General features: G+C 41.0%; 2 protein-coding genes across 2 annotated transcripts in view; one reads left to right on the top strand and one right to left on the bottom strand.

Moving 5' to 3' along the window:
• Positions 1-805: 805 nt before the first annotated feature.
• mrpl22 (mitochondrial ribosomal protein L22) lies at positions 806-7,761 on the bottom strand. Its single transcript, XM_071894287.2, has 7 exons — positions 7,672-7,761; positions 7,530-7,572; positions 6,021-6,153; positions 4,934-4,999; positions 3,993-4,070; positions 3,104-3,173; positions 806-1,101 (listed from the first exon to the last, which is right to left on the bottom strand). Exons 1-7 carry the CDS (start codon positions 7,694-7,696, stop codon positions 893-895), a joined length of 624 nt encoding a protein of 207 aa, XP_071750388.1. The 5' UTR covers positions 7,697-7,761; the 3' UTR covers positions 806-892.
• Positions 7,762-7,893: 132 nt separating this feature from the next.
• gemin5 (gem (nuclear organelle) associated protein 5) overlaps positions 7,894-17,400 on the top strand; it is a 29,097-nt gene continuing 19,590 nt past the window's right edge. The window contains exons 1-8 of the mRNA XM_078286880.1: positions 7,894-8,247; positions 9,633-9,787; positions 10,720-10,901; positions 11,868-12,019; positions 13,023-13,121; positions 14,194-14,326; positions 15,331-15,496; positions 16,278-16,490. Coding sequence (XP_078143006.1) covers positions 8,106-8,247; positions 9,633-9,787; positions 10,720-10,901; positions 11,868-12,019; positions 13,023-13,121; positions 14,194-14,326; positions 15,331-15,496; positions 16,278-16,490 — 1,242 coding nt within the window. The 5' untranslated portion in view covers positions 7,894-8,105. The remainder of the gene's footprint in view (positions 8,248-9,632; positions 9,788-10,719; positions 10,902-11,867; positions 12,020-13,022; positions 13,122-14,193; positions 14,327-15,330; positions 15,497-16,277; positions 16,491-17,400) is intronic.

Here is a 17,400-nt window from a genome sequence, read left to right as displayed (position 1 = left end):
CCACTTTCCCTCAACCTGCCTTGTCTACATCTACTCCAGTTAGTGATTATATACATTTCCCAGAATGCCTTTCAACATAAATCTTTGCCAGGTAAATTCATAATAAGTAGTATCAATGAGTATCAGTGAGATAAGTTGAAGACCCAGTGCAATAACACAGTCAGGAAAAGTTTGATGTTGATTTCGAACAGTTCATCTATCAGTTTTTCATGGTTAGATGGTACAAAGTTTGTAGGACTGAGTGAGAGCTGAACCGTCCACTGTGGTCTTGTATTTCTATCTTTGGGGATCTTGAGGTAATTTCTCATTATCTCGGGAAAACAAAATGTGTTATCTTGAGATAATGACATAAATAACTCAGTATCTCAAGAAAACAAAGACTCGCTATCATGGGAGAACTGCGCAAATACAGTGTATGAAAATACTGTATGTCCTCAATGGGCTTCCGTAGAAAACCTAATATCCATCCTCACCTGCATGTCCAAAGACATACAGGTCAAGTGAATTGAAGATGCTAAATTGCCCATAGGTGTTTGTGTGTAGTATGTCATACGATGTAGTAAATGATGTATATGAAGTGTATCTATATGACCTAGTATAGGATGTATATGATGTGTATGTATATGTATGATGTAGTATGGTATATGACATGTATATGATGGTATGTAAAGCCCTTTTGAGACTTGACTGTGATACAGGGCTATATAAATAAACTAGACTATGTTGCATTTATATTTTTGTTCAGTAGAAGTCAGAAAAAAATCACTGAAAATACAAAAAAATAAACAAAAAAACACAACCGATATGACAGGGTCCCAGTAACCATTTATTCATTTATTTATTTACAAATCACACACAGAAGGAACAACAGAAACATGACAGCACGTCCGGCCTACAGACTGTGGGTGATGGTGCGGTTCTTCAGGCTCTGGACGTACTCCCTGGCCCGGTCCAGGCCGCTCTGCTCCTCGGCCCGGGGCGGCGGACCCTCCACCAGCTTCACGAAGTAGTGGCAGTGCACCTTGTCCATGATGCCGAACATCCCCCTGCCGTGGTACCGGATCCGCTTCAGGTACTTCCCTTTACTGGAGAACGACTCCGCTGGAGGGGAGGAGGGGAGGAGAAGAAGAAGAGTTTTCCTTTACTGTCTGATTCTCAAATACAAGCAAGATGATGCTGTGTTTATACATCATTCCAGACATTGTGATTAACATTGTATATTGACTGTAAATTTATATGATATTGTACATCACATATGTTAGATTTTACCATTTTGTTGTTAATTTATAATATTGCACCTTAAGTTTCCTTTTTCCTGTTGCTTTGTTTCCTTTTTGCATTTTAATCACATATCATATGCACTTATTGACAAAATGTAAGACTATATAGAGTCCATACTGCTTTGGCAACATTGTATCCTGACTGTTATGCCAATAAAGCTCATCTGAATTGAATTTGAGAGAGAGAGAGAGAGAGAGAGAGAGAGAGAGAGAGAGAGAGAGAGAGAGAGAGAGAGAGAGAGAGAGAGAGAGAGGTCATGTTTTTGTTCCTCGTTTTATTCCCATCTGTATTAGATGTTGTTGAACTGACTTGAGACTATTGACAGTCATTACATGGTGTGTCAACCCAACACACACACACACACACACACACACACACACACACACACACACACACACACACACACACACACACACACAGATACAAAGCATGGTCTGTATCTTAATGCTTTGGCACTATGTTCTTAACTTTCATGCCAGTAAAGCCTGTTGAATAGAGAGAGAGAGAGAGAGAGAGAGAGAATGTGTGTGTGGTTAATTTTGTTGGACATATGGAAACATGGTGTGTGAGTTGGTGTGTGTGTGTGTGTGTGTGTGTAAGTGGGTGAATGAATTTGTGTGTGCGGTGGGTTGCGTTTGGTGTGTGTGTGTGTGTGTGTGGTGAGTTGTGTTGGATATATGATATAAAAGGATGTTGGTGAGACTGTGTGTGTATGGTTTGTGTACATGCAAACATGTTGGTGAGTGAGTGGGTGTGTCTGTGTGTGTGTGAGAGAGAGAGAGAGAGAGAGAGAGAGAGAGAGAGAGAGAGAGAGAGAGAGAGAGAGAGAGAGAGAGAGAGAGAGGTCATGTTTTTGTTCCTCGTTTTATTCCCAACTGTATTAGATAGTGTTGAACTGACTTGAGAATATTACATGGTGGAGTGTCAACCCAACACACACACACACACACACACACACACACACACACACACACACACACACACACACACACACACACAGAGATACAAAGCATGATCTGTATCTTAATGCTTTGGCACTATAGTTCTTAACTTTCATGCCAGTAAAGCCTGTTGAATATAGAGTGAGAGAGAGAGAGCGAGACAGAGAGAGAGAGAGAGATAAGGGATAGAATATCTCATTTAATCCATAGGTGCCTTTGAATGAAAACAGGTCACAGTAAAAAAGATGGTGGTGAGTTTAGGCTTATCTATAATGACGCCTGCAGCTCTGCATGAATTGCACACTCTGCACAACTTTTCAACTGAACAGAAGTCTGTTTCTTACTCGAAATGTGAAATTAATTTACAAAATGTGATAGATGGAGACTGCAAAACAATACTTGGAAATGAATGGCACTTGACATCACTCTTATTAGTTAACTCAGAGGCTTGCTTTGTTCTTGGCAGATTTTAAGGCCAAATCTGTAACTGCGGTGCGGCGTCCTCTGGGTGAAATACAATCGCCTCGACACTGGCTTTGTTTGCAAGGTGATTCGCTGGATTAAGGTCAGCTTTCTCATTTATTTTCTATGCTTTTGGCTGCCAGTATGCGACAACTGAACATGAGTTTTAGGGCTGCAAAATGTGTCTTCTCATTTGCAAGATTTGTAAAAGAGTAAAACTGACCTATAGTTTGAGATATAAGTTTAAAAAGAAGTTCTAAAAAGTCTAGATGGTTCAAATAAATACAGGAGTGCATCTTTAAGCAATTTGCAAACATACAGCACATTTAGAGATACACAATACAAGCCGTTTCTATGAAAGGTTCACTTGAAGCAACAGCATTTTAACAGGAGAGCACACATCAGTGCTGCTGACTCACCTATATACAGGTTGGACTTGTACTCCACATTGTGACTCCTGACCGCCATCTCCTGCGCTTCCAGAAGGACCTGGACAAAAAAAAACAAAGAGCCATGAGGAGAAGCCTGGTGACTGGAGGCTGAAGCAGGGTCAAAACTAAACAGGCAGTGTGAGCGACTGTCCTCTCATCATAACTACAGTACTGAGCAAAGTACTTAACATTTATTTTTCACTTTAAATATCAAGGATTGAAATACTGTTTTAACTCTGACAACAAAAAACAATATTTTCAGTCACAGCTTTTTGTGACATTTGATTGACAGTATTCAAGAAAAAAAACCTCAAAATAAAACTAATAATATTTCAGGAGTTTTTCCTAAACTCTTCTCCCTTTTATCATTTTTTAATCACTTCTCCAGACTTGGAAAATACAATTTTAAAATTCCATGACTTTTCCAGGTTTTCCAGGAGTGTGGGAACACTGGCATTATGAAGGCATTCCTGTTGATGTGTTTTTAGTGTCCAGCAGGGTAAGAATCAAACTTTTTTCCCCCCATTGCTTGTCCCATTAAGATTTCTTTTAACTTCTTTCCCACTGCTGGAAACTGGCAGAAGAAGAAGGTACCATGTTCCCCTCTCTGTCCTCCCAGTCCGTCTTCCACCCCTCCATTATTGAGTGTCTTTTTTTTTTACCATATTGGTTGTGTGAAATGCAATAAAAGGCTGCTCCTAATCAGAGCACTTTTCGCCCCCCCGTTTTTTTAATTTCACCGGCATTTTATGAACTTTCACGGGCAATTTTCGCCCCGAGCCTCTGTTCACTTCTCACCCCGGTGTCCAGCTGTATTAAATATTAAATAGACACAGACAGCGGATCAACCTGTGAGGCCAAACATCCAGGTACCGACCTCTTTCATGATCTTAGCCCCCTTCTTGTCGTTGAACTCCAGCTGTGCGATGGCCTGGTCGATGCTCATCCCTCGGATCTGTGGAGGAGAACGAACAACTGAATTAATTAATTATTTCCCACACTCAAATTCAAAGACTTTTCAATGACTTTCTCAAGGTCTTGTTTAGTGAAATTCGAGGACTCAAAATGGCCATGTTTTGGGGAGAGACGTGACATCGGTCAACATTTTACAGAGGCCTCATTTATTACTCATCATGTTGTCAGGTCAAGAAACCAGTGGTGAAATCATTGATTTTAAAATGGCTGCTATATCAATACGAATCTCCATCACAGGGTTTTCCTCGGGATGTGAAGTGTTAATGCTAGGACAGAAAGCTGAGGCATATTGTTGAATTTGGGTTCTATCATTTAATTTGAATTAAAGTACTTTCAAGGCCATCCATTAATTTTGACATTAGACTTGTGAACAAATCATGGCGTCACTTTGGAAAATTCTTCTGCCCTGGGATTGTCTGATATTGCCGACACAAATAAATCTTTATATGTTTCTATGGGAGAGTAGGGCTGGGCGATAATTCAATATTATCGTTTATCGTCTTTCAGTGGAATCGTATCGTGATGATATGAAGATATTTTAATATCGTGACACACATTTCTGCTGTCTAAATTGATGATGACAAGCAAATTTTACTTAAAAACTCTCATAAAATTAGGTATGGTAGGAATATTATTTGAAAATTTCAGTTTTGTTTGACATCACACCTAACATTACCATTCGGTTCAATGAGATGAACATTCATTTGATGATTTAACGTGATTTTGCATACATGAACCATATCGTGATATATACTGATATCGAGAAAAATCCTTATGATTATCATGATATTGATTTCAACCATATCGCCCAGCCCTATGGGAGAGGTTTGCTGCAGGTCTCACCAGTCTGGCCAGGTACCACATCTTGTCTTTGCTGTACTTGATCTGCCTCCTGCAGTGATGGATCTCCTGTGGGAAACAAACACCGAAGCGTTCAGACAGGAAGCGGACAAAAACTACTGTCTTTACAGCTTTACTGCTGGGTGAAGAGCTCGGCTGCCGGAGAACTCATGACCAGTATTACTGACCATGAGATGCCTCTATGTTAACATTAGAGCCATGATGCACAAACAATAACTTCAGGTACTGTAGATGAAGAAATTTAGCAGCAGTCACTGTATTTTTTCATATTTAGCCCATTATTTCATTATACACAGCCCACTGTGCTACGCCATTTTCAATCCCCATCCTCTATGAAGGTAATATTTCTCATGGACATCGCCATCGTGGATTTTTCCTTTAAGCAGGTCGGTACCGGCTTGAACCAGGCTGTCCAGCTGAGCGACGGTCTCTCTAACCACTAGGTGATGCTAAAGTCACTCCTTCAATATCCTGTCTGGAACGGCTTGGATACTATATCCTAAAATCTGCAACCAGTTACGAATGCCTTCCCTACAGTGTGACGACTGATAATGACTAGGAATGGGACAATATATCAAAATTCAATATATCGCGATACAAAAATGTGACAATACATATATTGAAGCAGAAAAATGAATTGCGATATTAGCTCCATTTCATTCTGCTGTAGTAATCACAAATGAGACGCTTGACCATCACGGTTTCACAAGCTCTTCATCCAAATTATATTATTGTCACTTTGTAATGACATTTTTAAATTGTTGTTTACATTCTAGCAGCCAATGCCATCGCTAGAAAGATTTGTGGCTCAGAAATAAAACAGAATTCTGCACAGTCAGACTTTGTTGTCGCTGAACTTTTATTTATTACATCGTATCATGGTTTTATCCAATTCTGAACCCCATATCACGTATTGAATCGTATCAGAGATAAGAATATCGTCCCATCCCTAATAATTACCAACATCACTACTTTTTTAATTCACTAATTCTCAGTTTTCTGCAGGTGATATCTAACCCAGTCATCCCGTCACTGTGTGCTTTATGTTGCTACCGGGCGACTGACTCACTGCTGGTCTGCGCGGCTCGTCCGGCAGCTGAGGCGGGAACATCTGCAAGTTCCTCCTGTCCCAGTTCTTGCTTTCCAGTGCGGCGCTGCTGTGGAGGCAGGACAGCTGCTGCGCTCCGCCGCCGACCAGCAACCTGTACAGGGGTGAAATTATTATTATTATTATTTTAAATATTATTTATGGGCATTTTTTGCCTTTATGGGACAGTTCCAAGTAGAGAGAGACAAGAAAAATTGGGAGAGAGAGAGAGAGAGACACTGGGATCCAAGGTTATTACGGGAAACTAAAACTAAGACGAAAACTAGCTTAGGTGTTAGAAAAAAACGATTGTAAACTGAAATAAAAATAAAAAAACAAGACTTGAAAACTAAAACTGAATTAAAATGATCCTGTCAGTGGAATCATATCCTGATGATTTGGTGACTTTGGGACATCGTGACACAATTCTGCTGTTTAATAACAAGCCAATTTTAATTAAAAACACAAAAAAGGAGGTATGAAGCATTAAGGAATATTATTTGAAAATGTAAGTTTTGTTTGATTTTGCATATGTGAGGCATATTGTGATATATATCGATATTGAAAAAAGTCCTTATGATGACCGTGGTATTGATTTCAACCATATCGCCAAATCCCGCTTCTATGTACATCATTGATAAATACATTTTTGCTTTTAACAAATCGATTACAACATCAATTACATACATGATGCACGTTTTTGTTCAAAGTAGCTGTGTCACTTAATTTCTAAAATAAATCAATAGTCACTGAAATGCTACTTTTGACAGATTGCATTTTGTAATTATTTCCAGCCAAATGCTATTTAATATGCCAGAAGTCCTGATTTACGACTTCTAAACTACGAAATCAAACCCCTTAATTTTATCCCTGAAATGTCCTTAATTTCTCCATTACATGAACATTAATTATCCATTAAAAATAACATAGTTTTAAAAAAGTAAGGTTAGTATCATGAGTTTATAAGGGATTTATTCATGGGTTGATTCACAGAGACACTAGAAATTAAGGGATTTTTCATGCCTTTTGTGCATGGTGGTTTACAGGGTTATTAAGTGGAAATTAATGGAAAAGTTGCTTTTCATCAAATTAGAAAGTAATGAGTCAAGATTAAGGGTAAGGTTAAGGAGGTTTCGATGGGATCTCCTCCATTAATAACTCCCTAAATTATTAATTTTATGGGAATTTTGCATGAATTAAGGGGTGAATCAATGTAAATGAATGAAAATGTAAGGTTATTTTAAGGGATTACTGGTTCGTAGAAGAAGTAGGAGGTTACGAGGAGCACCTGAACGCAGCATTATTAACATTAACAGTACAAACCTTAACTCCTCTCTGACTGTGAAACATAGAGTTGCACGACAGAAATGTATTGGCATGTCTTTGATATTTGGTAGTCGGCATTAGAAACTGTAACCGCTGTCAGTTTGATTTGTCCTTCTGCAGGTTGACACTGATGTGATGAAGACAACAGACTTTAACGTTACTTACCGTGAATGTAACTGTCCGGTTAGACTCCTAAGGAACGAAAGCCCTGAAAACAAGAATAAATACATAAATGACACTAAAAACAGAGACAAATAATGCATTATAACGGCTCTTTTGGAGAATAAAGTGTCTCTATTTTCCTTACCACGTCCTGTCACAGCGGCCGCCATGTTGCATTTTTTGCGACGAGTAATGTTTGCTTTACGGTAGTCGTAGTTACTGCACTATGCAGCTATGGCTTGCTAGTTTTCTCCTTCTTTAACTTACGTAGCCTATGCGCTTTGCCTATTTGTCACTAAAACGCATCATAGAAAGCAAAATAACAGACGATTAAAGGGTTAAAGTGTCGAATACACGTATCTGTGAACTCAGACAGCAACTTGGCATGATTTGGTCCAAGTGGGATTCCGTAGTCTGGCACGACCGGTATTTACGACACCTCTCCGGACACATACGGCCGTCGATGTATTCGCTACGAAACACAGCAGCATGGACGGTGCAGTTGACATGTGATAACTTCAGTTCAGGTTTCTATTTAGACTTTATTAAGCATCGTTAAACGCCAACCGTCCAGCCGACATGCACGAGCGATCCCTCCCCGCCTCTCCGAACTGGTACTGCTCCCGGTGCAGCGACGTCAACGGCGCCGGTTTACTGGGCTTTGGAGCCAGGAACATCATCTACCTGATTGACGTCTCCGCCGCTTCCTGCAGGGTTGTGGGTGAGTTTGTTGTCACCGATGGAAGAGAAATCCATCTGATACATAACCCGCAAACTGACAAATCTTCTATTCAGTCTGCTGTTCTCTTCAGATTCATGAAACAGGCCTGTGGATCCTAACCCCAAGTGTATTCCGGAGTTTATTGGATTCTTGATCACAGTTAAAAACTGAATAAAAGCAGACATAAGCTCACATAAGAATGAGGGCCTATCTAAAAAAAAAAAAAAAATATGCAGACACATAAACATTTATCTCCTTCTCTTCTGTTCTCTTTCCTTCTATTATGTTATTTGACAATGCCTGACTTCAGTTTTCACCTGCATACCAAAACGTTAAATATATCACAATCATTTATTTTTATTTTTATACATTTTTCATGTTTACGCCTAGTAAAGGAAGGCTTTAAAGTAATTAAGTTGACAATTAATGAATTCATAACAAGTTTAGCTCTCTCTTCGGGATGTTTAGTGCCTGTCTTTTAAAAACTCATTGCACAATAATCATGAAAATCGAACAAGTCGTATGGAAAATGCTGCTCCTTAAATCAAAGTCTTACCCTAAAGTTTGAGGTCTGGAAAGCTATTAAAATGCCTTAAATGCCATTATAGGAGATCTCATCTCTTCCACCATGCAATGACTGGTTTCTCTGCACTGCATGTTCACTCTCAGATTAATGCAGGACAGGGCATCCTATCCCCTTTACTAAACACAATACGGCTTAATATCCCTTAAGAGTTAATTTCCCCTTTGTCTGTTTTCTTATTCTGCCCATTTTATAGTTTCAGATCTTTTTATTTGCTGTGTTCAATCAAAAATGGTCTGTTTGTTCCAGCATTTTGTTTTGTTTTTGTTGTTAAATTTTGTCTTAAATTCAGTTCTAGCTGTCATTAAAAAGTCAAACTCTTTATTTTAAATTCTAGTCAAGACCCGAAGATTTCTAAGACACCAAACATGTCAGGCTGAATTACAGGGAAACGTGTAGAAAATGATGCACAAGACATCTAGTTTTTTTTTTTCCATTTGCTGTAATGGTGCAGCTGTAAAAAATGACATCTTGGGTTTGAATATTTCACTCAATATAAGCAGCTGTAGCTTTAATGAAGCGTTGGAACGAGCAGATACAGAATATGGATGTGACATTGTCGTACAGTATGGAATATTTCTAACTTTGAAGCTACTTAAGGGGAAATTTTAAGGGGAAAGTCAGGGTGTGAGGGGCTAATGGTTTGTGAAAAAAGCAGATTGTCCCAGATTCCTTTTGACTTGATCCTGCAGACATGTAGCTGACTTGTCCCTCAGTTTTTGAGAGCGATCTTTGCACCTTTTGGCCTTTTTTTTAATGTCTTTGCATTGTGAAAATATTGATCTCTAAATCTCTGCGTCAGGTGAGCTGGTCGGCCACAGAGAGACGGTGTCCGGCTTTTCGTTCTGCCACCATGCGGGACAGACTCACATGTGCGTCAGTTCCTCTAACGACGGGACGGTCAAGTTCTGGGACTCGGACAACAAGGTTCTTATAAAGGAGCATGCGGCTCATCAGGTGGGTGCTCTGTCAGATTTTTAAGGATTTTGAAGGCATAACAAGCCCTTCACCAAACCACTTGTTGGCTTTTATTTGTGCAGGGAAGTTTGACTGAACATGCATTGATCTTCCTTGCTTCACATTCAGTTGCACACATTCACTCCTGGGATAATTGTTTACAGCCACCACTTTCCCTCCAAACTCAGCTCCTAAATGTCACATTTTGGCAATTTATGCACAGTTGCAGTTTTATGATCCTTTGAAAACGGGTGCGATTTATCCAGACTCGATGAGGAAAAACGTTTTGTAAATGAAAATAAGCCTCAGTAAAGAGATATAATGCTGCTTTGTCTCTGCTAACTTTGTCTTTGGTGCTACGCTGGCCGTGAACACACCGTCAGAGTCAGTGACGCGCGCAATGCATTCTGGTTGTTGTAGGATTCCCCCTTAAGAGAGATATGGGGAATCTACAGCCGTTTTCTCAGTTTTCTCTGGTCATAGGGCTCCAATTTCAAAAAATAATTGCACATTTCTACTACATGGGTGACCTAGTTTTAATAAATCATCATATTCACAGTTGCACACATTCACTCCTGGGATAATTGTTTACAGCCACCACAAACTCAGCTCCTAAATGTCACATTTTGGCAATTTATGTACAGTTGCACATAAGGCTGAGCGATATATTCAGTGAACAATGAAATGAATAACATAAATAAATGAAAATTAAACTAAAATGGGCAAAGAAAATAAAGATTCATGTCAGGTTTTCCAGCCTGTTTTTCTGTAGCTGTGGTCAGGGATGCATCATGTCAGAGATGGACGACGACTGGCTGATATGTTGCTGATATTTAATAAAAGGCCAACATGTGCCTGATATATCGTCAGACCGATATATTAGTCTGACCCGACCTCCGGCAGGATGTCATGTTGTTGTTTGGTCCCTGCAGAGCTCCATCACAGCGGTGCACTGGTCTCCGCTGGATAAAAACCTGGTGGTGTCGGGGGAGGAGAAGGGCGTGGTGATCTGTCACTGGCTCCACACGGGCGACACCGCCAGCTTCTTCCCCGAGCCCAGGACGGTGTTCTGCCTGTCCTGCTCCCCGCACACCTGGAGCCACGTGGCTGTGGGGTAAGAGACACATCGAGGGCACCAAGTAGGGCTGGGAGATACGGGTGCAATAAATATCACGATAATCATAAGGATATTTTTTTATATCACAATATGGCTCACGTATGCAAAAGCACATGTTAAATAATCAAGTTAATGTTCATCATGATGTCAAACAAAACTGAAATTTTCAAATAATATTCCTTAAAATGTTTCATATCTCATTTTTTAAATAAAATTTGCTTGTTATCATCAATTTTAGAGGGGCAGAATTGTGCGTCATGATTTCCCAAAATCACCATATCATCGCCATATGATTCCACTGAAAGATAAACGATAACATTGTATTATTCAAGTAATGGACTTACGGCTGCAGTGTAGTTAGCTTAGTTACATCACTGATGATGTGTTCAGGTGCATCAGAAGATGTGTGGATAAACCAGTCCCACCCTGCAGTTGATATTGTGCGGTGGCTAGGCTTGGGCCAGTATTCGATAATATAAAGTGTATTATTGATTTAATAATATTTTTTTCAGCAGCAGAACAGTGTGAAGATGCATCATCACTCCAAGTTTCGTCACAATCGCACCAGTAGTGTCTGAGAAGTCACATTTGAGTTAAAAATGTTGACCTTTAGTTAAAGCGCCCTATTCAGCCAAGAAGTGTAATTTATAAGGATAGCTGGATTGGTGTAGCAGGTTTTGCAAGTTTCAATCGAAACAGTTTAGTTAGCCTTTCAATATCCTGTTTTAACAGGAAATACATCACATTAAGGAGGCAAGACGCTCTCAAAACTGTGACTTTAACTATTCCAGTCCACATGTTTACGCCCTCTGGTGGTGATGCTGAATTAGGAGTTCATCTTGCAGAGCATGTGGCGAAAGTATCAAACGTTTCTAAAATTCAATGTCGAATTTAACCTTTTGCAACAGTATCGATGTAGGACAGAGACAGTGTTTGTGGCAACGCTGTCGTTATCTGTCTCAGGTACAAAGACGGGATGATCGTGCTGATCGACGTGAGCAGGAAGGGCGAGGTGCTGCATCGTCTCCGCGGACACGATGACGAGATCCACTCCCTGTCCTGGGCCCCGCTGGCCGGAGAGGACGGCCTGTACAGCCGGCCGGAGGACGGCTCGGGTAGGAGCGCGCTGCTTTACTGCATTTTTCTATATGTGTGTTAGTGCCACGCAAAATCACTGCATTCTGAGGCTGGGCGATAGAATTTGAAGCCCTCAAATCCACGATATTGTGGCACATTTACCTCAATAATGATAAATGAAGCAATAATGTTGTTTAAATATTGCATTTACCTAACGTCAGGGATTTAGTTGAAATTCAGAATTAATCTGCCTGACATCTCATTTTCTCATCTCATCTTATTTCAAAATAAATAAGCGTTTGTCAGCTGCCTCTTTTTTTTTTTTTTTCTTTGCCGTACACTCACCGTCTTCGATGAGGTGGTGATGAAACAAATTGCCTGTGTCCCTTTCGTAGTCCAATGTTTACACTTTGCTTTACTCTACATCATGTTTTCTGAAGCCAAAATGTGTCCAAACGGCCAATACAGAATCCTTTTTTTGGTACCGGGTCTTCTTTACTTCGGTACAAGCATCAGCAGTGTGGAAAGTTTTTTTTTTTACCGAACACACCAACATGAACAAAATCAGGTCTGTGAGAGATTCATGTCGGTATCGGTGAATTTTGCAGTGCATCGCCCAGGCCCGGCTAGATTCTGTCTAATGGGAAAAGATCTTGTAGAAGCTAATGCGATGATGTAAAAAATCAAATCTCAAAAGGAATCATCCGCTTGTTTCACTTGGACCAAATTGCCTTCCTGCCCACAACATTTGATCATATCTCACTCGCACTTCGTCTTCATTAGCAGATTCGATATTCCAAGAAAAACGAAGGAAGTAGAGGCGGCCGCCGGGGGAAGATCTGTGCAGAGGCAGCGCTGTAGAAGATGCTGCTCTTTTGGTTTTGGGCTAAAATACCAAAGCTGCAGTTTAACTTTTTATATTGAACAGTGCCTTGGAGTTTTTTTTCAGCTACTCAGACTTTAATGCCATATCAAGAATTGTGATTAATGATTTAAAATGTCAACAAATATATCATTTTGTTTTATTTTTTATTACTTCAGCAACCAACGGCGTGACAGAGGGAGAGGAGAAGGGCTGCCATCTTGCATCCGGGAGCAAAGACCAGACAGTGAGGATATGGAGCACAGCAAAGGGCAAAGGTGAGACATTCAGCCGACCGTCGCCTCGAGGGTTCGACCAGTACGGGGTTTTTGAAGGCCGATACTGATATTCTTGGATTGAAGCTGCCGATATTAGCTGCTGATATTTTGTGCTCACTCGGTGTTCTTGTCAGGGTGGAAAAGCCTCTGAAATGGCATTTAGACCATCATGGGACAGACAAATTACATTTTTAAGGCATTTTAAGGCATTTTTGCACCTTGGCAGCTCCAAACGGCAGCATTACGTCATTCGCTGTGGGCCGAAAACGTCCATACCCGACACCACAATTTAATTTTGGGCAAAGAGAGCGAACTACAGCATCTCAGCCCCACATTGTGATTCAGGCTGATAAAACTGGTGTATTTTTACATTAAATCTTGTAGAGCTGCAACGATTAATTGATTAATCGATTAGTTGTCACCTATTAAATTAATCGCCAACTATTTTGATAATTGATTCATCGGTTTGAGTAATTTTTTAAGAAAAATAAGTCAAAATTCTCTGATTCCAGCTTCTTAAATGTGAATATTTTTTGGTTTCTTTACTCCTCTATGACAGTAAACTGAATATCTTTGGGTTGTGGACAAAACAAGACATTTGAGGACGTCATCTTGGGCTTTTGGAAACACTGATCGACATTTTTCACAATTTTCTGACATTTTATAGACCAAACAGCTAATCGATTAATTGAGAAAATAATCGACAGATTAACCGACAATGAAAATAATTGTTAGTTGCAGCCCTAAAATCTTGCCCAGTGTAGCTTTAAATGATGAAATAGAACCTCTGTCACATGTCATCCCCTCTCTCCCTGTCCCAATCTCTCCTGTCTCTCTCTACTTTGAACGGTCAAATAAAAAAGGCAAAGAAAATGTGCAAATAAAATACATTTTACAGGTTTTCCAGACTGTTTTTATGCAGCTGTGGTCAGGGAGGAACCTCCAGCATACCGGCGGTGGACGATACCGACTAGCCGATATTCAATAAAAGCCAAATATCGGCCTCTTATATCGGTCAAACCCGTGTACCAGGTCGTCTACATCCTCTCGTCTCATTTCGCTCCTCTTGCAGGTGTGATGACGCTGAAGCTGCCCTATCTGAAGAAGCGAGGCTCGGGCGTCGACCCCGGGGTCAAAGAGAGGCTCTGGCTCAGCGTCCACTGGCCCGCGGGACGGCCCACGCAGCTGGTGTCGAGCTGCTTCAGGTACGCACACGTCGCTTTGAGTCACAACATGGGACGCGGCTTGATAAAACACGATGACCGCTCAACAGCCGGTCATTTGGCGTTTTTCTTAACCATGTTGTAGATTTAGCAGAAACGGTCTAACTTGCTCTGGGAGAGAAAGGTGTGTATGATGCGTAAAGGTGGCACCTATTTTCCCTCATTTTTCCCCTTAAATTTGTTTTGCGATTGTCACATTCATTTCCTTTTATTTGAACTCAAACCCTAACTTGATCACTCCTGCTACAGTTTGTGCCATGTAATTGTTTGCCTTGCTTTATTGACATATCCCTTGTTTTTGTTTGTTTTTATATAGTTTTACATAGTTGGTTTATAGTATAGTTTTTATACTCGCTATGTATTTGTACAGTTTTTATTTATGCTAATAGTATTTCATGTGTGTCCATGTGTCCCTGTGTCCCATGTGTCCATGTGTCCCTGTGTCCATCTGTCCCATGTGTCCCTGTGTCCATGTGTCCCCTGTGTCCATCTGTCCCATGTGTCCCATGTGTCCCTGTGTCCCTGTGTCCCATGTGTCCCTGTGTCCCTGTGTCCCATGTGTCCCCTGTGTCCCATGTGTCCATGTGTCCATGTGTCCCTGTGTCCATCTGTCCCATGTGTCCATGTGTCCATCTGTCCCATGTGTCCCTGTGTCCCTGTGTCCATCTGTCCCATGTGTCCCATGTGTCCCATGTGTTCCATGTGTCCATGTGTCCCATGTGTCCCTGTGTCCATCTGTCCCATGTGTCCCATGTGTCCATGTGTCCATCTGTCCCATGTGTCCCTGTGTCCATCTGTCCCATGTGTCCATGTGTCCCTGTGTCCCCTGTGTCCCCTGTGTCCCATGTGTCCCTGTGTCCATGTGTCCCATGTGTCCCTGTGTCCCTGTGTCCCATGTGTCCATGTGTCCCATGTGTCCCTGTGTCCCATGTGTCCCTGTGTCCCTGTGTCCCATGTGTCCCTGTGTCCATGTCTTGTGTATCCAGCGGTGAGCTGGTGATGTGGGACTTGACCAAGACAGGGAAGCAGAAGTGGAGTCTGTTCGGGACGTCGTCGGAGGGGCAGAACCACAGCAGGATCGTCTTCAACACCAGCTCAGTCCGCCTGCAGGACGGCAGAGAGCTGCTCATCAGCACCTCCATGGACAGAGAGGTGGGAAAGGCCGCGATCAGGGCTTGTAAACAAAAGTCACATGACTCACCGGTAGCTCTTTTATTGGACAGAGTTTTGGTCACCTGTCATCCTGCGGGTTAGAGATCAAAACAAATCTGATTCCAATTCCTGTAACTTTAGCTCAGCATGATGGACTTGTCTGTCTCTTCTTCTGTGGTGTTCATACCAGTTAAGAAAACATGAAGAAACAGCTGAATATGAGCATCAGTCCAGACTTCATTTTGTTCTGCTAGGCTTTCCAAGTATGAGGAACTGCTGGCTATCAGATGTCAACATCCATCTCCTCATACCCATAATCCCTTGCGTTTTGGGGTGGTTTCCTGTGCTTAAGTTCGCACTCCTAACGAAACGCACCGCAGTTCTCTTGTTAGAGGACTGAGACTCGCAGTTTCAAACGGCATCGTTCTCACCTGGACTAACAAATCAAACTAAAACAGTAAATACTCCACAGTTCAAATAAACCGCTTGGTGTGAACCCAACCTATATTATATAGTGTTGTATTATATATTTGTGCAGGTGAGACAAAAACATCAAGGGAGGGGTTAATAAATTATCTTACTAAACAAAGAAATAGACAAATACATTGTTAAATACATATTTTTTTCATTAATTTTGACGTATTATGAACACTTATTCTTTATTTATTCAGACCAGACAGTTAAAACACATTTGTTATTGATAACAACGGCATGGCATTACCACAGCTGTTTTCATGTGTTTCTCAGTCGGCTGGTTGTTTTTTTAATTTTTTTATCCCAGATTAAGTGCTGGGATCTGGCCTCTCTGGACCTCTGCTGGACGCTGCCCACGCTGGGCGGCTTCGTCTACGCTCTGACCTTCTCCCCCGTGGGCGCCGGCTGCCTGGCGCTGGGCGTCGGCGACAACATGATCCGGGTGTGGAGCACCCTGACCATCCAGAACCAGTACGACACCAGGTCCTTCTGGCAGGGCATCAAGTCCAAAGTCACGGCGGTAAGGGTCGTCAGAGGGGTCATTTCTGTTTTGTTTCTTTTTTTTTCATTTCACTTTGTCAGATTTTTTATTTTTTAACCCGAAACTTCTTCATATCTAATGGAAGATCCCTGTTTTCCTGCCTGTTCTGTGTTTCTGACCACAACCTTGATTGATTCAGTTAATTTAATTTAAGTAATTATTTACTGTTTTTTTTTTCCAGAAATTCCCGTCTTTACAAAGGGGTCTTGGGAAGAAAGGGAATGTTAAACACATCATAAAACATAACATAAAATGTCCAAAATGTTGAGAACTTAAAATGTTTTCTGATAATATAAGAACAGGACCCATAAAACGTATCCAGAATGGATCAGACAAATTTATAAAATAATAACTGTATTCCATACAGTCAGTATGTTAGCGACCAGAAACCCAGGTCTGGAGTTTGGTCAAGGAGTTGTCAGGACAATGACTGAATTTTATTACATTTATTAGGAAGAAAGAATAAGATCTCAAAGGTCTGAGAGGGAAATGACACAAAGAACGTAATTCAATTTCTGATGCTGTTTTCATTATCTCCCTCCACTCACCTCACCTCAGGCTGTCAATTACCAGTTAAAACATTCTTGGCTTTTAACCATTGCTGATCGCTCAAAAAATGATCCCCAATATGCTGAGTCCCCACAAATCCCCATGGTGGTACAGGAGGATTTTAAAATCATTATAAATTGTTAAAAATCCCACAGTTAACATGCATTATATGGCCTGGCTGTACAGTGTCATAATTGATTGTCCATTTGGAAGGAGGTTTGAGCAGAGACAACTTTACACAGTTAATTTATATAATGGGGCCTGTTGTTATTGAACTGTGTAAGTATTATCCTGTGGGGATCCACCAGAACCAAGCCTGTGACCCTTGAATGGGCCCCGA

This window comes from Centroberyx gerrardi, chromosome 11 (assembly GCF_048128805.1).
Source record: "Centroberyx gerrardi isolate f3 chromosome 11, fCenGer3.hap1.cur.20231027, whole genome shotgun sequence".
Lineage (NCBI taxonomy): Eukaryota > Metazoa > Chordata > Actinopteri > Beryciformes > Berycidae > Centroberyx > Centroberyx gerrardi.
The sequence above is the reverse complement of the archived record's forward strand: the minus strand, read 5'-3'. Positions and strand labels throughout refer to the sequence as shown.